General features: G+C 37.3%; 1 protein-coding gene across 1 annotated transcript in view; it reads right to left on the bottom strand.

Moving 5' to 3' along the window:
- nolo (no long nerve cord) overlaps positions 1-26,757 on the bottom strand; it is a 556,440-nt gene that overhangs the window by 49,302 nt on the left and 480,381 nt on the right. The window contains exon 22 of the mRNA XM_068227411.1: positions 8,563-8,710. Coding sequence (XP_068083512.1) covers positions 8,563-8,710 — 148 coding nt within the window. The remainder of the gene's footprint in view (positions 1-8,562; positions 8,711-26,757) is intronic.

The following is a 26,757-nucleotide window of genomic DNA, read 5'->3' as shown; positions in this document are numbered from 1 at the left end:
TATGGTTTTCGGAGATGCTGAGGTGCTGGAATTTAGTCCCACAGGAGTTCTTTTACGTGGCAGTAAATTGACTGACACAAAGCTAATGTTTTTGAGCACCTTCCAATACCACTGGACTGAGCCAGGATCGAACCTGCCATGTTGGGGTTAGAAGGCCAGCGCCTCAACCGTCTGAGCCACTCAGCCCAGCTGAAGTTTAATTAACATGTTTTAGGTTATATTTTGCCAGGATCTGCAGAAAAGAAAATTACACAGAACTGAGGTATATATAAACCAATCTGAACTGCATTACCAAGTACAATAAAGCTTTTACTGTATCAACATTAATAACTTAAAAATAATATAAACTCTATAAAATGTCACATTGCATCAAACAGAATATAAAGGGAGAGTGGGAGAACAGACTTTACAGCATTATTAATACTGTCATTATCATCATCTTCACTACTGTTTTTTTCCTCAGGCTTCAACAATTGCCCAGTACTACCACATTCGTTCTCAATGTTTTTGCTTCCTCTCTTCAGTTCACGCCTTGCCTGTTTTAATCTAACGATTTTCTTGGGAACTCTGGTGAGCTTAATTCTCATGTAATTCTCACATTATGCAAGTCTTCTTCCATGTCAGCAAACCAGGCCCCCAGGTTCTTCTTTTCTAGAAAGTAGGTAACTTTCTAGTTTGTAAATCTTGCTGGACTCATTCATACCATGTGACCATAAAATTCAGTCCTCCTCATGTCTGGAGTTCATGGTTGTGCTGCCTCCTATAATTACAGTTTTCTTTTACTGGGTCCTACAATTTCCTCATAATCTTTCTTTCCTTCTTTCTTAAGCTTCCAGTTTCTCAACCGACCGACTGACCAACCAATCACCACGAATCTGCATTTAGGGCTGTTGCCCAGGTGGCAGACTCCGCTATCAATTGTTTAACTAGTCTTTTCTTAAATGATTTAAAAGAACTTGAAAATTTATTGAAAATTACTGTTGGTAACTTATTCCAATTTCTAATTCCCTTCCTATAAAATAATATTTGCTCGAATGCTAAATTTATCTTCATATTATCATTTTTCCTACTTTTAAAAATGCTATTCAAGCTTATTCATCTACTAATATCATTCCAGGCCATCTCTTCACTGACAGCTTGGAACATTCTGCTTATGATATGATGTTGATTTCCATAGGGAATCTGAAATATTTGTCCCGAATGAGTAAATTTATAATACCAATATAAATGGTCTGTTATTGGACATTATAAATTTTCCAGCTAACTCATTCCTGGTTGCCAGTGTTTCGCCCCCGTGTGCTAGGTTGGGCTCATCAGTTGGTACCTAGCACACCTACCAAGATGGCTGATGGCTTCTTGAAAGGTAAATGAACATACATTTGAGTCACAAGGTTACAGAATAATGGAGAAAATGTCAAGCATGTAATGAAAAATATCCCTCAACCCCAGCACAGAATTCTAGATTCAATCACGGCCTTCACCTGTCCTACCAACTGAGTCTCGACACTTTCCTTCCAAAGCAAAAACAAGGTTTACTCTGTTGTTAACGTACATGGATCACTTAATCAGTGGAACAAGAAAGATCCAGAAGGAAGAGATAAATTCTACAAAGAGCTAGAGAACATCCTTTCAAAGTCAGACTCGTTGGTTGAATGGTCAGCGTACTGGCCTTCGGTTCAGAGGGTCCAAGGTTCGATTCCCGGCCGGGTCGGGGATTTTAACCTTCATTGATTAATTCCAATGGCTCGAGGGCTGGGTGTTTTGTGCTGTCCCCAACATCCCTGCAACTCACACGCCACACATAACACTAGCATCTACCACAATAACACGCAGTTACCTACAAATGGCAGATGCCGCCCACCCTCATAGGAGGGACTGCCTTACAAGGGCTGCACCCGGCTAGAAATAGCCACATGAAATTAAATCCTTTCAAAATTTACTTATGAGGGTTCACACATTTAATTTCAAAGACATATACCTGTAATAAAAATACAGTATAGCATTCCCTCATGGATATTTAAAATAATTAAATAATATTTAATAATATTTAAAATAAACACTCACCTAAGCTAAAATAACTGGAAGTCTACGATGATGATATTGTTGAATGTTTGTAGCATAAATGAAATTGAGGGTAGAATACACTTCATCTAACAGGATCAGTCCTGAGAAATATTCAGAAGTGGAAGCAGCATTCCCAAACCCTTGACTTCTAGTCATTTTTCTAATGGAAGGCTCTCATAAGTAAACCATAATCTACATCACAGGAAAGCAAACTTGTAACTACTAGTGAGAACGATTTTCTTAGAAATGCATCGATCAATCCTCTACCCTATACCTCTCAACACTTCTACCCTGCTTAATGCTATATAAAAAGCTCTTGCCTGATGCCTGGTAAAAGGTACTGCCATAGGTTCAAGGATGATGTGTTGCTGTATAATCAGCTGAAAATATTCTCCATATTTATGTTATACTATCTGCTACCCGTGGTTTCCCTCAGATGGATTTTGTGATTTGATAAAAGTAATCGTTCCTCGGTACTAAACTAAGACATTATCTGAAAATCCCTAAAATGCAGAATTGTCAAAAAAATTGAGTTTCATTTACCCCAGAACCTCTCTGTAAACCACATTCATGGTATTGCCTTTTGGGGCTAAGATGACCAGGCTACGGGCAGAGTTAACTCTGGAACACGCAACACAGAACTGTACATGTGAGAACCAGTCAAGTCGATAACAATAAAATACGCGTTTCTTTATTTTCAAAGGAGGTTCCAAATACCTATTTCCACGTCTGTAACATCTCCAGTTTTTGAGATATAAGTATCTCCATAAAAAGAATTCAACCCTTTTACCAGTCTTTCCTCCCTCCCATCCCAACTAAGTAAATTTTCCCAAACCAAAAAGTACATGCTCCTTTATTTTTAAAGGAGATCCCAAATACCAAATTTCACGCCTGTAACATCTCCAGTTTTTGAGATATAAGTTTCCTTATAAAAATAATTCTACTCATTTTTCACTTCTTTTCACCAACGTTAAGTGACTTTTCCAAAAACAAAAAAAGTACTTGTTCCTGTATTTTTAATGGAAATTCCAAATCCAAATTTTCATGTCTGTAACATGTTAGGTTTTTGAGGTACAGTATACTGTGGATAGGCCTATATTCATTTTAAAATTCACCCACTTTTCAATTCTTTTCACGTTCTCCCTTTATTTCCCAAAACAAAAAAAAAAACAAAAAAAAAAGGTGTTCATTTTTAAAGGAGATTCTAAATACCAATTTCCACGTCTGTAACGTCCTCAGTTTTGAGATGTATGTATCCTCATAAAAATAATTCTACTCCTTCACTTATTCCGAAAACAAAAAATATGTTTCTTTATTTTTAAAGGAGATTCCGAAATTCAATTTTAACATCTGTGACATCTTCAGATTTTGAGATATAAGTGTCCTCATAAAAATAATTCAACTCCTTCACTCCTTTCCACCCCCCTCCCCCGCCCCATGGACCATCCAAAAAAAAAATATGTGTTTATTTATTTTTAAAGGAGATTCCAAATAGGATACCAATTTTCATGTCTGTAACATCTTCAGGTTTTGAGATACTTCACTTATTCACCCACTTTTTCAATTCTTTTTTGCCCCCTTAAGTGGAGTTTCCGAAAACAAAAACAAAAAACTTAAATATTTCTTTCTTTTTAAAGGAGATTCCAAGTACCAATTTTCACGTCTGTAAGATCTTGAATTTTTGAGGTGTATGAATCATCATAAAAGAATTCAACTCCTTCACTTCTTTTAACCCCCCTTCACCATTAAGTGGACTTCCCAAAAACAAAAATACATGTTTCTTTATTTTTAAAAGAGATTTCGGATACCATTTTCATATCGACATCTTCAGTTTTTGAGATATAACTATCCTCATAAAAGGAATTCAAATCCTTCTTCACTTCTTTTCAACCCCACCCCCACTTTAAGTGGATTTTCTGAAAACAAAAATTCATGTTTCCTTATTCTTAAAGGAGATTCTAAGTATCAATTTTCACATCTGGTACATGTTAAGTTTTTGAGACATAGTGTAGATATACTCACTTTAAAAATTTACCAAATTTTTCACTTCTTTCTAACTCCTTAAATGGATTTTTTTTAAAAAAATACTTGTTTCCTTATTTTGAAAGAAAATTTCACATACCAAATTTCACGTCTTCAGTTTCCTGTATCCTCATAAAAAGAATTTCACCAATTTTTGGCCCTTTTTACCCCATCCCCTTAAGGGGATTTTCCAAAAACAAAAAAAATGTGTGTTTATTTTTAAAGGAGATTCCAAATACTGATCTTTACATCTGTAATATGTTAAGTTTTTGAGATATACTCATTTTAAAATTCAGCCCCCATTAAGTGGAGTTTCTGAAAACAAAAACATATGTTGCTTTATTTTTAAAGGAGATTCCATGAACCATTTTTCATGTCTGTAACATCTTCAGTTTTTGAGATATAAATATCCTCATAAAAAGGATTCAACCCCTTTTCACTTATTTTTACCCCCCCCCCAAATGGATTTTCCAAAAACCAAAAAAAAAAAAAAAAATTATTGTTAGAGGAGACTCCAAAAAAACAATTTTCACGTCTTTAAACTGTTAAGTTTTTGAGATATAGACATAGTCATGTTAAAATTTCACCCCCTCCCTTTTCATCCCCTACCTACACTGTAATATAAATGTATCACCAATATTTCATTTCTTTACGTCCAGTAGTTTCATCAAATGAAAGATCATGTAGTAGAAGTAAAATATGTTTCTGATCGGATTCTTCACATAATGCTGAAATTGGATTCTTCCCAGAACATCAACATCATTCAGTGCTATGCACCACAGACTGGTTGTGAAGATGAAGAAAAAGAACATTTTGAAGAAGAGAAAAGAATAAGAGGAGATGGAACAATTATCATAGGGGATATGAATTCTCAAGTAGGAACTGTGAGAGATGGATATGAAAGTATTCTAGGAGCACATGGATGGGGTCCATGAAACCCAGAAGGAACTAGACTACTTGACCTCTGCCTGAGGAACAACCTTATAATAGAGAACTCATGGTATCAAAAAAAAAAAAAATGCCGTAAGGTCACAAGATATGGATGGGATGGAAAAAGTGAATCTCTTACAGATTAATTTTTGATCGAGAAACAACTACAAAATAGACTGTTAGATGTAAAAGTGATTCCTAGTGTCTCCCTGCAAAGTGATCATAGACTCCTCATTGGATACTTAAAGTTTAACAAGTTAAAAGAAGTAAGAACCACACAGGTAAAGAAACTCAAAACCTGGAAGCTGAAGGACAATGATAGAATAATAGAGTTCCAAGAAAACATCAAAACAGTGATACCAAAAACAGATGAAAGAACAGCTGAGGAGGAATGGAAGGATCTGAAAGAAAATCTAGTAATGATAACTGAGAAGGTTTGTGGACGAACCAGTGGCACAAGAAGATGGAAGGAAACTCCATGGTGGAATGACAGAACAAGAACTGCTGTCCTGAACAAGAACAACATGTTCAGAAAATATTTCAAGAACCGGACTGATCATAATAAGGAACTACACAGGGTTGCTAAAAAACAAGCAAACAAAGTTGTTACAGAAGAACGAGAGAAGTGGTTGAACAAGTGGAGTGATGAATTGAAAGAGGATGTTAATGATAATAAGAAAATGTTATATGGGATGATGAAAAAATAGAAAAAGAGATAAAGAACACTCCAAATACCTAAGAGATGATAATGAAAATCTGATCACTGAAGATGAGAAGATCAAAGAGACTTGGAGGACTTACTTTGATGAATTACTAAATGTGAATTGCATGCAGCCTACACAAAAAGACAGTACCGGTACTACCTCCTGCAAGTCTGCCTCTGGCAACAGGTTAGAATTAACATGGAATGATGTAGAATATGCCTGGAAATACATCAAAACTGAAAAATCAACAGGGGCTGATGAAATTAATGGAGAAATGATCAAGGCAATGGACATTTCTGGAAAACATTGGATCTACAGACTCTTTCGTAAGATCTGGAAAGAAGGGGACATACCAGTCGATTGGAAAACAGGCATCATAATTCCAATCTTCAAGAAAGGAGACAGAAAGAAATGTTCCAACTGTAGAGGCATCACTTTAACATCTCAAGTTGGTAAATTTTATGAAAGAATTATAGAGCATAAAATCAGACCCCTTATTGAAGAGAACCTCTTCGAAGAACAGTATAGATTCAGGAAGGAGAGATCAACATCTGATTTAATCTTTACAGTCCGTCAGTTAATGGAAAAATACTATGAACACAACCAAGATTTGTGGTTAGCCTTTCTGGATATCAAGAAAGCATTTGATGCAGAGAATAGAGAGAAGGTGTGGGAAGCACTGAAGAAAATTAGAATATAGGATGACATGATACACCAGATCAAGAATTTGTATGAAGATACTCGAAGTAAAGTCAAAACACCTGTAGGAATGACTGAAACCTTTGATATAAAATCTGGGTTAAGACAGGGTGGTGTTCTGTCTCCTCTTCTTTTCATCACTGTGATGAACGAGATTCAGAGAAAAGTTCACCAAACCATTGGAGGTAAGAAAAGGAAAATTATCTTGTTTGCAGATGATATATGCTTGTGGGGAGACTCTAAAGAAGATCTTCAAGGACAAATAAACTCCTGGGCAGAATCTGCTGAAGAATATGAACTCATCTTCAGCCAAGAGAAAAGTGAGGTTATGGTCATGAAGAGATACGGGCAACCAATGGGACACATTGAAATGGAGGGGAAACAGCTACAGATGAACCATCAATTCAATTATCTTGGAAGTGTTATTCCTGATACTGGTTCTATAGATAAGGAAATTTCCCACAGAATTCAGGCAGATAGCAACTTTTACAAAATAGTTAAAGACATAATATGGAACAAGAAAATACCAACAAAATGTAAGAGAGTCATATATGAAACTTATTACGTATCAATCCTGACCTATGGTTGCGAAACATGGACCATGAGAAACAAAGATGTTGGTAGAATCCAGGCAGCAGAAATGAAATTTGTCCGTAGCATGATCGGCAAAACACGGAGGGACAGCGTCCATAATGAGGAAATCTGAAAGCAGGCTTAAGTTGTAAGACTGCAGGACAAAATAACAGTGCAGCGACTGAGATGGTATGGACATATGCGACGCATGGGTGATAACAGATTACCAAAAAAAATGTACGATCTAAAACTTGAAGACAAAAGACCAAGAGGGCGACCAAGACTCAGGTACAAGGACATGGTGAAGATTGACATTCAACAGAGAGGACATACTTTGCAAAGCATTGAAGAAGGAGAGAAGTTCAGGCACCGCTACTGGTGGAGAAGCCTCGTTTGCCGACCCATCGCTTAAGATGGAAGGACGTGGGATATGTATGTATGTACGTCCAGTAGTTGGTGATGATGAATCTGTCGGTCATTCAGTCAGTTAGGACATGTTATTTTGTATATAATACACCACTCCAGTGGAATACAACTATTAAAATATGAAAAATAATATTTCACAACATATAATTACTGTAAACTGCTATGGTCAGTTAGGCTTAACAAAATAATTTGTCATCTCCCTTTTTGTTTTCTTTTAAAACTGTTCACTACTTCTGATCTTAAATCAATTTCTCATGAAAATATCTAAAGAAAGCTCATCATGATTTTCCAAGAAAGATGAAAGTGTGCCTACAGCAATATCAACTTGGCTATATGTAATTTTCATACCCTCATACTCTTCATTTCTGTATCATCCTCTTCTCCACCTGCTATCCAATTCTGTAAGATATCCTTCTCACTTCTTTGTCTATAACCTTAATCTTTTCATTGATTTCTCTAACTATTCAATCAAGTCAACTATACTGTAACTTGACAACCTTTGATCTTTTAATAATGACATTGTTGGGGCGAGAATCACACAAGATTTTGAAATGTTGTTGCAATTGATGTCAGCAATGATCCGCATTTCACTCAGAAGAGGTTATCATAGTCTACTACTAGAAAAGCTGAAGCGTGATATTTTTGCTTCAAACATTAAAATTCCATTTTACTGCAGAAATCATGACTACTTTGATGGAAGTATAAAAATTTAAATAAAAAAATTAACAAACCTACTGCGGTAGACCCACCAACTACAGTAGGCATAAGCAATTTAATTGCATATAAATTATCAGGTGTTAACTGTATTTGAGCAAATAAATACATCTGATGCATCAGTCACTGTTATGGAACCAGGACACTGTTGTTCAATTTTCTTCTTCTCACCCTTATACTTGTAAGTTACAATTACTTATGGATAATAGTGTTATGGAAAGAAACAGCAATAAAGGAGTAGGGAAGTGATGCACTACAATAAAAGAAAGAAGAGAAAATACAGAGTACAGATGTTTTATTTACTGCCTACTGTACAAGAGTAGTTGAAAATAGAAAGAAGAAAGGGAAAAGAAAATTAAATGTACGAAAATACAAGAGATACAAGACTTGAAGCAGGTGAGATAGTGTTTTGTATGTAATGTGCACTTACGGAGGGCACAGGGTGGGCCCTTGCAAACCTTCATGACTACCGGACGGGTCTGGTCACGACAGGCATTGCCCGCTGGTTTCTTGGTGCCATACCATACACACTGGAGGATGCGGTACTTGATACCAGGCTGCTCACACGGCGCAGCACACTGCACATGCAACAACCATGCAAGCTAGACAAAAGGTGCACTTCTTGCTTTCTGTGACAAACACATACATATATACTGCATTCACTATTAAGTCCAGGTATTAGAAATTAAAAATATTATGGTGTTATAATCAGTTGTCAATATCACTTAAAAAATGTCACAGCTTTACAGATTACAGTTAAAAACCACACACTGAGAGCTTTTTAGTATTTTCACTAATGGTTCATTTCAGTTCATTGTAACTATCACACATTTTAATTTTCATAGGAATGCATTAAAATGCATTAGAAATCTGAAATTAGGCCTTAGGATATTAATTACTTTGTGTACATATCTTATAGATTTGACTGATTGAATATTCTATCTTTAGTTTATATCAAATTCAAGGACTATGATATATAAAATGATGAATTTCGTTCAAGAAGAAGGGAAGGGAGGAGGAGGAAGAGGAGGAAGAGCAGGAGGAGGAAATATTAATGGAACTGGTAATAGATATCAATTTACATCTCTGGTACAAATTTAAGACTGATTTGAAGATTTATAATGACAATGTGCAATATCTGACAGTTCCTGGGTGACAATGATGTTCCATTTCTTCCTAAGCTTGCACATTTAACAGACCTGTCATCTACTGACATGTCTCATTCAAGGATTGCAAAATGACTGCCTAACCACAGATTACATGTGGCTTCAGCATCTGAACTGTGGTAATACCAATATGTTGAGTTCATGTGGACTGATATCACCATGTTTCATTCTCTCTAAGACACACTGTGTAAGAGCAATTATTGCTATCCAAGATGGCTCCATAAGATACTGATAAATGAATGTTCCACATGTCAGACTGAGCAGTACATGTAAATATTTTACTGCTGTGTCACAAGGGTTTTGTATTTTTATTCTTTTTTTACAGTGTTGGAATTTTAATTCTCAGCAGTCTCTCTCTAGCACTTCACTCATGTTTGAATATCTTGATTTTGTTGGAGCATTGATGAGTGGTGCAATTCTTGACAATATTCTGCTTTCTGAATGGTGATTTACCATAGAACCCAGTAATATCATAAATCTGGCTGACCCATCATTTTGCCGCTCATCTTCATGATCTTATACCAACAAATTTTCCTTGACAATTAATTATTCCAGGTACTCCTTCTGACTTTCACACAGATGGTGAGATAAATGCAATTTCATTTCACTTTTCTTAAATGTTTAATGATATGGTGGTTTTAACTCCCTATCCAAATATGCTTGCATGCAAGCATATACACCCCAAACATGTATAAAAATGAAACTGCTGCACAATTCACATGAAATTGAGATGTAAATTTGACTAATTCTATATATATCCTATTCTTAAAAGATGAAGTGATACCCATCCATCAATAGTTGAAGTTTAATGTAAATTAACTTCTGTTCTTTGAAAGAAAAACTGTTCATTATCAAGTAAAAATTGATATTGACACAGGAGGAATAACAAGAACAACTCAGTCATGCCAAACTTACACATATCAAAGACATGCAGTCTTGCTATAGTCTAATCTCTATCCAAAGCACTGCAAATGGTGATTAAGCATGGATCGGCCAAAGCTGACAACACAAACCAGTCCTGGCATGAGAGGAAGCAATAGGCTCTATTACATGATCAGTAGGTACTTATAATAAAGTGCATTATTATTATTATACAGGGTCTCTCACATAAACCCAGACTGAATGCACGGTGTCTGTACTCTGGGCTACAGCAGCTGCAGTATAGGAGGCGTACGCATAGTTCTTGACCTCGCAAACAGCCTGGCACGTATTCAACCAGGCAAGTCAGTCTAAATCTCAGCTGTTAACATCACGAGACAGTTATCATTGCAACACCGTATTTTCGCACGTAAAAGTTCTGGTTTCACCTTAATGGTTGTGTGAATAGTCATAACTTTCACTCTTGGTGTGCAGAAAATCTTAATGGTGTTTATGAACTCTCATTATGATAGGAAGATTGGTGTTTGGTGTGCTGTTAGTGCAAGACGAATGATTGGGCCTATTTTTTTTCGAGATGACAGTAAATGGAAATTCTAAGTTCCCAAGGAGGGAATTAGATATTTTTCCACCAATAGAGCATGTCAAAAAACAGACCAGATGTAAGGTTTTTCAGGCGTTTGCTCTATTAACCAGCGTTTCGTCGTATGCAGTTATCAGACTGTGCCTCTTATATAGGGCTTCTGATAAGTTCTCGTGCATACACCCCAGTGTCAGTGGGTAGGGTCTGACACATCCCACTCTGATGAGTCTAGTGTCAGACCTAAGACGAAACTCTGGTTAATAGAGCAAACGCCTGAAAAACCTTACGTCTGATCTGTTTTATGACAGTAAATGCACAGAGGTACCAAGATGACATTTTGACACCATTCTTCCATCAGTTAACAGAAGAAAAAAAATCACGTGGATGGTTTCAACAAGATTCAGCCCCTGCTCATACAGCAGAAGATTCTCTTCTTACAATCTTGGAAGTGTTCGCAGACAGAGTGATCAGTGCTGGTCTATTTCCCCCTCGTTCTCCAGATTTAACAGTTGTGCTTTTTATTTGTGGGGTAAACTGAAAGAAAAGTGTATTGAACAAATCCTCACACATTGGAGGAACTGAAAGAAAACATTATGAATGAAATCAGAAACTTTACAGTGGCAGAACTCACTCGCGTTAGCCAGAATGTGGTTACCAGACACAATGCCTGTATAACCAAGGAAGGATTACACTTTCAGCATCTTTTATAAGGTAAGATTTCATATAAAATTGTATAAACGCTTAAAGCAGGGTGGCCCCGCGTGATAAACATTCCGCTGAGGCAGCTGCCATAGTGCAAAGTACAAACACTGTGAGTTTGGTCTGAGTTTATATGAGAGACCCTGTAGATAGTACTCTACAGTTAGGATTTGATTCACTACACAAAATGCAAGTAAAGCACTGAACACAAGAGACAGAGGTGGTAGTGATGATTATCATCATCATCATCAACATCATCAAGAAAGGAAAGAAGTTACAAAAACATAATGTAAAACTGATGGCCTTCAGATTGCCTGCTTGTATAAAGAGAATAATGTGCTGTATACTGCAAGCTCAAGTTATTTTGGATGCAGACTTTATGAGGAAGTGGGAACAAGGGAGGAAGAAGAGTGCTGCTTCAGCGTTCATTTCCACAGTTTTGCCAAGCAAAGAGAGTTAAGTAAATGGGGAAAAGTAGTAAATCAAACTAAGACTGAACAATATTTAATTCATATATGCATGTTTACCTTATATATATAAATGAAGAGAAAAAGTAACAGAAATCAAAGGAAAGGCAAATATAAAAAAATGTGATGCTGTAGGTACTTGAGTCACCTAGTTGAAAAAGCAGCCATCTCTAAAAATATGAAAATTAGATATTTGGGACTTCTGTGTTCGTTACCCACCACTGCATATTATGACTGCAGATTTAGTTACAGAAATAATAGTCTCTGTGTATCATATTTTGCCATGTGTTCATTTGGAAAAGAGAATAATAGGTAGAAGACCAGCTGGAAGACCAAGAAGAAGATAGATGGACCAACTAAGGGAAGACGTGGAGAGAAGAGGATGGAATTGGGAATCTGTCATAGACAACAAAATCTTTTTGAATAGGCAACTTTGGAAGACGCTCGTTATCTAACACTCTGCCTGCCTCGCTGGAAGGGCAAACCGATGATGATGATGAAGATGATGATAAAAATGGGGTTCAGTTACAAATCCAGTTACCTGTATGTTTCTGCCAGTTTCCTGCTAGCAGGATAGCTGGTATATACAATTTACATGTGAATCAGAAGTGTCTTGTATAAGTGTACTGTGATTTGCACAGGTGCTTTGAATTCTATTATTTGAGGAAACATTGCATCAGCTGTTTACCATAAACTAATACAACAGATCTGAAGGATGTTTCTATCATAAAATGTTTTGATGATTATTGTATGGGCAGAACAAAAGCTTGAGAGTAATCTCAATGCTCTCTTTCTGGTTTGTATAAAGTGCACCTCCGAATATCAAAACAATGAGTGCGTGTTACTAGTTACACATTATTAATTCCTATCTCTGGATAGAGTTTTTGGGATCACTGAAAGAGATTTAAATATAAAAGAGATTTTAGTCCAAACTAAAGTAAAGAATACATTCTTTCTCATTATGGAACATTTTTCCATCTTTCAAAAAACTCCCAGCTCTTGACTGGAAAACAGAGACATTATTTAATTTCAAAATTTTTAAAAAGGTGATATAAATAACATAATAACTAGAGAGGGATCACCCTTATTACCCATGTAGCTAAGATATTTGAGAGAGTATTGGAAGGAAGACTGAGGAGGAAGCTAGGAGGAGGATTGGAAGAAGAACAGTATGGTTTTAGGAAAGACAGATCAACGTTTGATCAATCTTTACATTAAGACATATGATGGAGAAAAGATGGGAGTTTGGGAAAAAACGTAGTGATGACATTTATTGACATTGAGAAAGCTTATGACAGTATGCCCAGACAGTTGGTATGGGACACATTAAGAAAAAAACAAGTTAACAGAGTGGAAGTGCAAATGATAAAAGCTATGTGCAAAAATTGTGTTAGTAGTGTGAAGACCAGTATAGGAAAAACAAAATGGTTTAAAGTTGAAACGGGTCTCCTATAGGGAAGTGTACTATCCCCCATACTATTCATCATAGTCATGGATGAATTTCATAAGAACATTAAACAGAGATTGGTGAAGACAGGCAACAAAAGCCATGTTGTTTGCAGATGATATAGTGATATGCGGTGAGAATGAAACGGAAGTGAAAAAAACATGTAGATGTATGGAATCAAGAGATAGAAAAATTTGGGATGAAAGTAAGCACAGAGAAAAGTAAAACAATAGTGATGATGAGGGGAAGGAAGGAAGGAAGGAAGGAAGGAAGGAAGGAAGGAAGGAAGGAAGGAAGAGGAAAGATGAAACTGAATGGTAAAATTCTGTAAGTGGTTAAAAGTTTCAAGTACTTGGGAAGTGTGATCACAAAAGATGGAAAGATAACTGAGGAAATTGGGAAAAGAATACAACAAGCAAACAGCTTCTACCAGAGTGTAAGGGGTATTTTGTGGAACTAACATGTCCTGAAGAAATGTAAGAAAGTATTATATTCACCCTATCATGAACCCATACTAACGTATGCAGCTGGATCGTGGACTACAACAAAACGAGAGGAGAGTAGAATACAGGCAGTAGAGATTAAATTCCTAAGAGGTAATGAGGGCAAGACCAGAAAGGATAGAATTAGAAATGAAGGGATAAGGAAAAGGACAGGAATCTTGAAACTTCAAGACAGGATAGAAACAACAAAGCTAAAGTGGTATGGGCATATGGTGAGAATGGGAGAAGAGAGGGTGCCAAAAAGAGCTTTTTCAGAGAAGTTAACAGGAAAGAGACCACAAGGAAGACCCCGAAAGAGGTGGACAGATTCAGTGTGGGAGTGCATAGAGAAGAGGGGAGGAAAATCAGATGTACTTAAAAGAGGAGAAGAGTGGTGGAGAGACAGGCAGCAATGGAGGTCCTTGATTCATGACCCAACCCAGGAAGCTGGAAACGTGAAATGAAGATGATGATGATGATGATGATGATGATGATATGTAATATGTAATGATATGTAAGTTTAGTGTGTAATTTTTAGCATTCACTACCATAAGTTTCAACTTAACATTTTAGTTAAATACACATAGTAATTACTGAACTGTTTTAATGTGTCATGTGTTATTATATATGTTATTCATTTCTGAAAAAAAAAAAAAAAAAAAAAAAAAAAAAAAAACGGTAAAAGACATCTTTATACTTCAGTTGTTCTTAATTACACTCATATAAAGCTATTTCCCCATGGCGCAACAGCCCCGAAGGACCATGGGCTACCAAGCAACCGCTGCTCAGCCCGAAAGCCTACAGATTAACAAATTACGAGGTGTCATGTGATCAGCATGACGGATCCTCTCAGCCGTTATTTTTGGCTTTCTAGACTGGGCATAAAAAGCTATTACAGTCCTTAATTTGTAAATATTTTTAAGCTCATTAAAGTCATCCCAAACCCATTTTTTGTCTAGATGACATAAGTTTTTAATCTGTCCTAAAATTGTTGACCACCGAGCTCGATAGCTGCAGTCGCTTAAGTGCCGCCAGTATCCAGTATTCAGGAGATAGTAGGTTCGAACTCCACAGTTGACAGCCCTGAAAATGGTTTTCCGTGGTTTCCCATTTTCACACCAGGCAAATGCTGGGGCTGTACCTTAATTAAGGCCATGGTTGCTTCCTTCCCACTCCTAGCCCTTCCCTCCCATCGTCGCCATAAGACCTATCTGTGTCGGTGCGACGTAAAGCAACTAGCAAAAAAAAAAAAAAAAAAAAAAAAAAATGTTGACCACTTAAAGATGGCCACGTTTTCAACCAGGTGACTCAATTATGGCCATATTGCACACACTTTGCAGCCTAAGAAATATTTTAACATGACAAAAACTTACATAAGGAACCATAATTATGTGTTACAATATTTTATTTCTGTCGGCAGCCCTGAAAATGGTTTTCCGTGGTTTCCCATTTTCACACCAGGCAAATGCTGGGGCTGTACCTTAATTAAGGCCACGGTCGCTTCCTTCCCTGTCCCATCATCGCCATAAGACCTATCTGTGTCGGTGCGACGTAAGGCAAAAAAAAAATTGTTGACCACTTAAAGATGGCCAAGTTTTCAACCAGGTGACTCAATTATGTCCATATTGCACACACTTTGCAGCCTAAGAAATATTTTAACATGACAAAAACATACATAAAGAACCATAATTATGTGTACAATATTTTATTTCTCATGTTAAATATAAAGTCCCTAAAAATACAAACAAATTAAAATATAGACACACATAAACCAAATTAGTTATGAAGAAACTTCCACTGCATGATGCCATACTGGAATCTATGCATATGAAAATGAAGAGTTTGTACCACCATGACAATCTCGTACTTCATTCTACTATAAACTTTTCTGGATTCAACAAGCATGCTGCTTGTAAATCTTGATAATGAAACAACTTTTATTAGTCAGTAATGGAATATAAATTAAGTAATGAACAAATGATAGAACTGCTCAATCATTATCAGTATTTTCCAGGATATGTCAGTACTTCCTTCCAATAGTGAAAAAAAAATGTACTATTGAAAACAAGCTATCAAAACCAAAGCACTACACACTAGCATGGCAAGCATGACAAGACACCTGTAGTAAAACCACGAGATGTTGGGGCAGACAAAGTGAAATCCACATTTCAGTGTTGCTAGCGCTGTATACAAAGTTGACTGAAACCTACCAAGCGAGGACTAGGAAGCCAAGCACCCAAGAAAGTTTGAATGTATAGTATATTCAAACATGGAAGAAAAAAGTTACACAACATTCTATAATTAGTTTGAAATAATTGCATGGATGGTGGCTATTGTTGTTTTATAAGGGAAAGTACAACTAGACAACCATCCCCCCTCTTAACACTAAACAGAAGAGGGAAGAGGTCGGATTCTTTGGTCAAAAAATTTAAAAAAAGACAGAACACGCAAGGTATAAAATCAAGACCCTCTATGCCTCTAAAAATTAATACCATTGGGGTTGGAAGAGAATAAGAATTGAACAAAGAAAGATGAAAGCCAAGGGCCATGCGAAGTGAATGAAAGCAATGAAAAATTCAAATCCAAGTCGAGAGCCTCTAAGGTTGCAGGGAATATGGAAAGAGAAAATTTACAAACAAGATTTTCATTTCTGGTAAGATATAAGATCCTGATGTTTACTCAGTTTACACCAAAGATGAGTTAATTCTTGGATGCAAAGGTGGCCAGATCTAGAGTAAACCACTTAATCTCACATACAATGGTGGAAAAAAATCCTTGCACCAAGAAGGAGTTGTGCTAGATAAACGAAATTCAGGAGGCATGTCTGCACATCTGAGAGATGACGTCTATTCAAATTTTCTAGTAGTACCACCATGACCTTGCAAACCAAGTTTGCTTTAAATACACACTGTACACTTTGTGAGCGTTACTCATCGTTCAATGTTGATGTTGTGAGATAGGTGCCAGTCAAACGTGCATTTAAGAAGACGAAGAAGGTAGTATCAATAGCTTACTGAGTTTGAATGAGGCCGTGTAATATGGTTACGAGAAGGCGAATGTTCTTTCTGTGATACTGCAGAAAGACTCTGCAGGGATATATGCATATGCATCCATATATATATATATATGCATCAGTGTTAGCAACAACAGTCATTCATGGGAAGGCACTGCCTCAAGAAGACCGGAGTCCAGTTGCACACGGGCCTCTACAAATAGGGAAGATCACTATATTCGCTGCATTGCTGTAATGGATCCTACTCCATCTGCAGCAGTCATTAGTGCTTCAGTTCACACCAGAGTGACACAGGAAACTGTAACAAATCGATTACTTGAGGGATTACTTGGTATTATAAATTTACTCATTCAGGACAAATATTTCAGGGAATCAATATCTATATCATCTGATGGCCAGGCAGGCATTGGTTTTTGAAAATGAGACAAAGTCTCTCATAGTGCATTGGCACTGCCAGTGGCTCCAAGTAGCCTACCCAGTGGCCTCCACGGTATGCACTAGCCATGCGTCTTGGTAGGTGTGCTATTTACCAATTGATGAGCCCAACTTACTGGGGTGAAATGCTGGCAACCAGGAATGAGTTAGCTGGAAAATTTATAATGTCCAATAACGGACCAACTAATTGGTATTACTTGAGGGACAGTTCCGAGCGAGTCGTCTTGTAGCGTTCGTGCCACTAACTCTGAATCATTGCCATCTGCAACTTCAATGGGGTTAAGTTAGAGCTCATTGGAGGGCAGAGTGGAGATCTGTTGTTTTCTCGTAAGAGAGCCATTTCTGTCTTGGTGCCAGTAATGGCTGTAGATTGGTAAGGAGGAGGCCAGGTGAGCACTTGAAACCAAGCTGTCTGTGGTGTCAATACAATGGACCTACACCAGGAGTTATGATCTGGGGTGTGAATTCCTTTGACAGCAAGAGCACTCTCGTCATTGTCTCAAGAACCTAGACAGTGGATTTGACATCAGACTGGTGGTTGAACCAGTTGTGCTGCCATTCATTCGCAATATTCAATGAGGTGTTTTCAACAGCATAACGCTCATCCGATATCACTGCTGTCATCCATTGTGCTGTACAGAGTGTTGGGCAGTTGCCTTGGCCTGCAAGTCACCAGACCTTTCACCCATTAACTACGTATGGGACATTATGGGGTGACAAATCTAGCATCATCCAATACCAGCATTAACCGTTGCTGGTTTAACTGACCAAGTCCAACAGGCATGAACTCCAACCTACAAAAAGGACATACGGCACCTGTACGATGCAACGTATGCATGTTTGCTTGCTTGCATTCAAAATCGTGGCAATTACAGCAATTATTAATGTAGCAAGATGTCGCATGTTTTCTCACACATATCTGAACGTGTGACCTGGAAACTTCAATCAAATACTAATACAAGGTTTGTAAATAAATTAGTGGCAATATTGATAGAACACAATATTTAATGAACTAAAAAGTACAACTGCATTACATTCCTTTAATGTAGTCACACGCAAAGTCTATTACCTTTTACCAAATGTCAGGAAGCCATAGGGGACCACTGGCAATGGTACGCCCTAATGCGTGGAGTACAGATGGCACGTCAGGAAATCGGTGACCATGAAGGAGTTCCTTCACCTTTAGAAACAGGTCAAAGTCACAAGGACTCATGTCTGGTGAGTACAGAGGGGTTTCCAAGACCTCTCAATGCCATTGTTGCAATAAGAGCTTGACATTGTTTGCGACATGATAATGTGCATTGTCATGCAACATAATAAGATGGTCCTCTTGAAATAAACGTGGACATTTGCGCCATATAGCCGGATGCAGATGTCACTCCAGAAATTGGCAATAATAGTCACTATTGACTGTTTGACCCTCAGGTACAGTATGCATAAAAATAACACCCTCATAGTTGTATGCCACAATCATCATAAGCTTCACCCGAACGGTTCCTATAGACATTTCTGTGGACGTGGTGAATCTGGGTGATGCCATTAACTCGACTGATGCTTTAATTCAGGCACGTAGGCTCGTGCCCATGTCTCATCAATGGCAACCGACTCGTTTGCTGAATGGTCAGCGTACTGGCCTTCGGTTCAGAGGGTCCCGGGTTCGATTCCCGGCTGGGTCGGGGATTTTAACCTTCATTGGTTAATTCCAATGACCCGGGGGGCTGGGTATTTGTGCTGTCCCCAACATCCCTGCAACTCACACACCACACACAACACTACCCTCCCCCACAATAACACGCAGTTACCTACACATGGCAGATGCCGCCCACCCTCATCGGAGGATCTGCCTTACAAGGGCTGCACTTGGCTAGAAATAGCCACATGAAATTATTTATCAATGGCAACAGTATGCTACAGAAATGCGTCTCCTTCGTTGTGGTATCTGTCCAGGTGGATGCCGGCCAGTGCATACTGGTGCCATTTCTGTATGTTGGCGAGTCGATGTGGAACCCAACGGGATGCAGTTTTCCTCATGTTAAGACATTTTATCAGTATGTGCCACACCGTTTAATGACTGAGACCAACCTCTACGGATAATTCCCGGAGAGTCCATCGATGTTGTATGGAAACGAGACCACGCACGATGTCAATCTGATCTTGAAGAATGGACGGCTGACCTGTGTGGTGCAAATCTGCAGTCTCATTCCAATCTGCACGAAACGCCTTGACCCACTGTGCAACCATCCCGTACAGTAATGCATTCCCTCCACAGGCTTCACATAATCCTCCATAACATTCTGATGTATTTTTGCCATGGGCAACCTCGATTTTAATCCATGATTGCTGACCACCTTTTGAAAACATGCTTTAGAGTGGTGAAATCGACACTCTTCACTTCAACGCCACACAGCAACAACACTCCCAACTGGATGCCTGTCACATCTACAACAGCACCACCTGACTGCTCCCATATCCTATTTGCGCCTGGGAGTGTCTGGACTAAGTTGCCACTACTTTATTTCCAGCCCTCGTATGTTACCTGGACAATTGTTTAGCCTAAATTGCATTCTTCTCAATTGATGTCTTCTGGATGTTGGTACTTAATTTTCTGCCAGTGTAGTTCTGAGGTTACAAATAGGGGAAGCCTTTACATTCCACTTCTCCAAAGATCTTCAATAGAACAGTGATAGCTTATCTACATTTTTAAAACTGCTTCTCAGAACTCTTAATTGAAACTTTCACACAGGATTGATTATCAACACTGATTCATATAAGCCAATCCTTTTTGAAGCTATACATAACCACATTTTAACTGTAAGGAGCAAAATAATGACACAGAGTATGAAAATGGAAGCATGTGCATCACTTCTAGTTATATGGCTGTTCCACTTTAGTGCCCTTCTCTGGGTTATTTCTATAGAGGATTCCAGCAGGAGTTGGCGTTTAATGATGCCATTTATGATTCAATTTCTTTTGGTCTTTCCAACTGCTCTCTCTAAAAATCTACTATCACATCATTAATCCTATTTTGATGATTTTTCAACAAAGTTTCAATTTCATATAGCAGAGTGGGAACTTTAAACTATCTTAATCCATCTTTCTTCTTCCCTTTACCTCTTATTTACTGGTGATGAACCAAGCAAGCTGATAATTAACTTTGTTAAGATTCTACTTTCTATTGCTGACCTCTTTTTCTAATCCTTCATTTCATATTATTACTATTCCTAGAGTCCGGCTCCATGGCTAAATGGTTAGCGTGCTGGCCTTTGGTCACAGGGGTCCCAGGTTCGATTCCCGGCAGGGTCGGAATTTTAACCATCATTGGTTAATTTCACTGGCACTGGGGCTGGGTGTATGTTTTGTCTTCATCATAATTTCATCCTCATTACGACGCGCAGGTCACCTATGGGTGTCAAATCAAAAGACCTGCACCTGGCGAGCCGAACATGTCCTCGGACACTCCCGGCACTAAAAGCCATACGCCATTTCATTTCACTATTCCTAGATATATACAAATATGTATCCACACCAAATCAATAAAATGTAGGCTAGCCTTGTGGAATCTTTTTTTTTTTTTTATTACAAACATTTTTTAATTTTATTAGGATGGATCAGTTAGGCTTTCAATATCTCATATTAAACATTACTAGGTTTTCTGGAACATCACATTGTGAAAGTAAATTTTCACTTGACCACTAGATTGAAAAACTTCGGGGAGATATCATTGATCATAGTAATATTAATATCAGTTCAAGGTAAATAATATACAATCTCTTTGAATCCAAGAGAAAGATAAATAAAGAAATACCTGAACAACATGAATTTAGAGGAAGGTTACAAAGTCAGCAATTCTTGGATGTCTATTATACTCATATTAGCAGGTCAGACAATGAAATACAGGATTCCCCAAGTTATACTAACTACAAAGGTGGATCAAATATAAATGGGATTTGAATTTACCGCTGCTGTTAGTAATAATTCTGAGACGGAGTTTACCAGGATGTTGGTGGGTGTGTCTGGAGAAGGGGTTTGCATCCACGAACGACAGTGGAGAGCTGCTTGCTGCTTCGGTATGCTATGAGTGAGCAAGAGGTGCACACGCTTGTTGAGCAATGCATCATTATCAAATTTCTCTCAAAAGAGGGCACCAAACCTTCCGAAATTTTGAGACCGCTCCACGCACAGTTTGGGGAAGAAACATGTTTGCTGACTCAAGTGTATCAGTGGGCTAAAAAATTTGTGGCAGGAAGAGAAGCTGTGGAAAATTAACCTCATGATAGGAGACCACAGACAAGCATTACTGCAGACAGCATTGTTGCCATTAGTGAAATTATTGGTGAAGATCGGTGAATAAAAATTTTGCAAATTGTTTTAGCCGTAGAAATAAGTTACAGAAGTGTTCAAACCATCATCCAAGATGAACGCCATTTCAGAAAATTGTCTGCCAGGTGGGTTCCTCGTCTCTTCAACCAGGAACGAAAAGCTTTACGCCAGGAAGTTTGTCAGAGACTCCTGCCTTGCTATGAGGAGGGAGAGGATTTCTTGCATTGTATTGTGACTTGTGATGAAACTTGGGTGCATCAATACACCCCAGAGTCAAAGCAAGCATGCATGGAGTGGCGGCAAAAAGACGAAGCAGGTCCAATCAAGGCCAAAACACACCCATCTGCTGGAAAGGTGCTTTGCAACCTTTTTCTGGGACTCCGCGAGCGTTTTGCTAGTGGATTTTCTTCACAAACAAATTAATGCAGCCTATTACTGTTACCCTTTGGATGAAGCCAAAGCTGCGTATAGCAACAAGTGATGCTGGCAACCGATCCAAAACGTAATTCTTCTCCATGACAATGCAATATTTGATCTGCCCTCGTATCTTAATTCATCTGATAGCCCGGCTAAAGATATATTCCGGATGTTACAACATCGTTGTGGCTTGTGGGAGCCTGGGGATGGAATGACAATGTCAGAGAAGGCACAGTGACCACATGCATAGTTGGTTTTAGCTGCCTGGGGAAACTTATTACCTCGGATTGAGAACTTAATAGTAGTTTAACAGACACCTTGATAAAGAATACTGCTGCTTTAACACACGAAAAACTAGAGGAAATTCACTGGACACCTGTGGAACACACTCCGTACAGTCCAGATTTATCTCCCTGCAACTACCATTTGTTTGGATCACTCGAACAAGATCTACGATAGCGGTTCAATGATGATGCGTGTGTGGACGAGTTTGTGCGCAAGTGGCTCCACACACAACTCCTTTCTTTCTATCAGGATGGCATCAAAAACTTACCAATTTAATGGAGAAAATGTGTATGAAAGTGTGACCTACAATATTTTAATACACTATTTCTCTACACCGGATACATGTTTGAATGAAAGCGAGTGAAAGAGGCATGTTCTATGAAGTAAATTAAGAAAGTTGGTTTGTTTAAGGAAGTTCTTGAAGATGTTTGTGAATGATCTAGCTAATATATTTTTATTTTGTGTTTAGTTTTCTACATGCTATCCTCATCCCTTTCTTGCACTAATGAAGCAAACATGTGGAAAATTAAAAGAAATTCATAGTAGATATTAAAGATTAAAAAGTTTATATTTTCTATTCATAGCAAGGTTATTATAATAGGGCTATAAATCCTAGATGTATGGGAACTATGCGTCCTCTGCTCAGAGATTAATGCTATATTTGTACATTGCATATCATAATATAACAAATACTATACAAAACAAAATTTTCAACCGTTATTTTCAAGAGGTGTGAACTTACCTGTGTTGTCAGCTTTGCAGCTTTTGCGGAGTTACATTAATGCGAATGAAGAAGATTTATTAAAGTTGAACCTCTGCTGTGGAATACAGGAGTATGTTTTTCTCAATATTATTACACAGACTTATGACTGCTTGATGTCTGAGATATTGTAGTTTAATGCCTACATCATCACTCCTTATCTATCAAGCTTATGTGACAATGTTTATGATATACGGTATTCAGCAAAACAAACAACACTAAAATTATTGCCCATCTGCTGTCCACATTGCCCTAGCAATGAAATATTATTTATTGTACATATACGGTAATAGTTAAGACATATTGTCAATTCAGTGTTGTATCGATTTCTGCAATTATGTTTCTAACAACAGAGGAGAAGGTGCTTATCGTGGAACATCATTTATGGTCATACAACATCACAATGGGCTGACTTTGCTTCACGTTAAAGAACGGTATGAGGAGCACCAAATAACAGAACAATGTTAGCTGTCATACGGCGTTACAATAGGCCGAGTTCGCTTCACGTTAAAGAACGGTACACGAAGCACCAAATAACAGAATAATGTTAGCTGTCATATGGCGTTACAATAGGCCGAGTTCGCTTCACGTTAAAGAACGGTACGCGAAGCACCAAATAACAGAATAATGTTAGCTATCATTGACAAGTTCTGTCATACAGGATCAGTCTGATGTCAATGAAGGGAACAACAGGATGCTGAAAAATTGTCACCACAAACAAGAATCAAGGATGACCTTATACTCCATTGAACTTTCTTTTTAGTGTGTTTTGTTTTGTTTTGTTTATTCTTCTCTACTGTTATGTAAAATGGTATTACCGTTAATAAAGTATTATTATTATTATTATTATTATTATTATTATTATTATTATTATTATTATTATTATTATTATTGTTATTATTGATATTATTATTATTATTATTATTATTATTATTATTATTATTATTATTATTATTATTATTATTATTATTATTATTATTATTATTATTATTATTATTATTATTATTATTATTATTATTATTATTATTATTATTATTATTATTATTATTATTATTATTATTATTATTATTATTATTATTATTACAAACAAGAATCAAGGATGACCTCTCCAACAGGTGTTACAATCCCCAAAGCACAGTTAACAATGAAACTTCGTTTGATTGATACGTCTATTTGACAGATATTTAAAGAGTTGGGTGGATTTGCATACTGTATTCAAGTTGCTCAGCTTCTAACAGAAAGGAATGAGCAAGCTGAGTGTTCCCCATGGTGTATGAGGATCCAGATTTCTTCAGATGAAAACCATATTCACCATGATGGCTACATCAACCAAAAAACAACTCATTTCTTAGGGTTTAAATGGCCTGATGTCATTACACAGAAACCACTACACAGCACAGGTTAGTATATTTTACAAGAAATGAAATTCGTATGAGATATACGAGACAACAGCAATATTATATCAAGTTTATTACTTATGAAACAGACTACAGTAGATGGAGTCAATTTTTATTAACAAGATTTTGCTGTCATCATAATTTACTGTATTAGATTTTAACTACATATTTTATGTAAAATTATCTCAAACAGACTTCATAGATTAATAATGCATGCTTATATAATTATGTCCTTTACAATGCTGACAAGGCTCAAAGAGCCAAAACAGATACATTAAAAAATATATAATTTGTTAATTAAGAAATCTGTAAGATTACATTACATAGTATTGAATTAGTTGAAATTTTATATTTTAATTTAGGTTAGTATACTGGGTGTGCTGTGCCCGGCCGTAAAATGTTTGGCCCTTATTTTGTCGAGGATGCTGCATAGAATCCATACACAGTGAACCAGGCAGTCTACAGAGACCTCCTTATTACTTCATTTGTGTGAGATTTGTGCCACTTTTGTTGTGCCAGAAACTTATCCCTCCAATGACAATGGATACAACAAGGAGCTAAGCCTACACCACATGGGAGTGACTTACCCTTCTGCAACAGCACTTTGGAGATTGCCTAATTTTTCATAGAACTCTATTTCTGTTCCCACCCTATTTCCCGGATCTCATGACCCCAAATGCCTACGTATGGGACATGCTGAAAGAACCAGGTTTTGAGGCAGATGACCTACCTATAAATATTAGCGAATTATGTGAGAAGATAACATCAACTTTTTTGTATCCTTACAGCAACCTTTGTTCATCAACATGTTCAATAATCTTCAGAAACGTTATGAACAATGTGTGGCATGTGGTGGTACACATTTTGAATACATACTGTAACAATTAAATAAAATCATTCATTCATTCACAGTCATCAAAAACTAGCCAGCATAGCCGTGAGATACATTGTTGGAAAGGAGCATCCTTTTTTTTACATCATTACTTGTGCCTTCTTCATTTTTCATATACATGAGACAAGAGCTTTGAAGTTGGATTGTAATCTCTTTGGGCAGGAAATGAATCCAGATTTATAAGATTCTAGGGGAGAATTTAGGATGAATTTGAGTGTACCCGTGGCTAATATCTAAAATACAATGATTATCAGGATGTAAATTAATACTTGGATTGGTACAGTGGAATGCCCAGTAAATTGGAAGGAATGATCATGTTATCAATTCTCTCCTGGCCAAAGATGGAAATATTGTGCTAGGCCATGGGAAGATCCAAAGCCACATGTGTATGTCACCATAGTGGGAGAAAATTATTTATCTGCCCCACGCTTCAGCATTTTTGACCTTTTAGAGGCAAATTAAAATTTGAAAATCAGAAAATACATAATCCTCGAATTTTTCTCATCATTATGGATACTAATAACAGACATGAGACCTCCAGGACGACAAAGTTGGCAAATGTTATGCAATAAATGTTGTCACTCCTCACGCAAAAATTGGGTGTATAAAGGGACCTTAGAACAGCAGCCATTCAGTCCACTGCCTGCAGTTTATGAGTTAGGATCTGTGTTCGCCTATGATCCATAATAATTGTGCGGAAGTGAAAAAAAAATCATATGGAGTGTTGGTGAAAGTGGTGATACTAATCCTGGGTGCAGGCTAAGAGCCCAATCTGCTTTCAAGTAACAGAGAAGAATATTTAAAAGTGCTAACTTATCTGTCTGGTTTTTGCAATAATTCTAAGTCTCCTTTGTCAACCATAAGATATTAATCCTAGGTGCAGGCTAAGAGCCCAGTCTGTTTTCAAGTAACAGAGAAGAATATTAAGAAGTGTAAAATTAAATACCGTATATGTTGCGAAATTCCAAGTAAAAATATAAGAAAAGTGATGGACATACACAACTGCATCATAGAAGAAAATATTTTGTTTCTATTGTAATAAAGAAAGTATCGGTATATATTTGTAAGTTGTAAAATACAAGTGTGAATTATTAGTGTATATAAAGTGAGAGGAGAATTTTTGATATGTTGTCCATGTATAGTGAAATGACAGGGTAAGTGTCATAAGCACAAGTGAACTGCCTCACCTGATGGCGTCCACCATTCAACAAACAAGTGTATTCTGCATCGGTATGTTTCAATAAAAAAATGGTCGAAGTTTCAAGCCGATGTCTTGTTGTTTGTTGTTTTGTTTGTTTGTTTACATAAATAACTGAGCACTTTGTGAGGCAAGATGGTGCTTGTGTGGCTATTTGCAGAAATATTGTGTATGAGGTCCGATGTCTA

The sequence above is a fragment of the Anabrus simplex genome, chromosome 4, assembly GCF_040414725.1.
Source record: "Anabrus simplex isolate iqAnaSimp1 chromosome 4, ASM4041472v1, whole genome shotgun sequence".
Taxonomy (NCBI): Eukaryota; Metazoa; Arthropoda; class Insecta; order Orthoptera; family Tettigoniidae; genus Anabrus; species Anabrus simplex.
The sequence above is the reverse complement of the archived record's forward strand: the minus strand, read 5'-3'. Positions and strand labels throughout refer to the sequence as shown.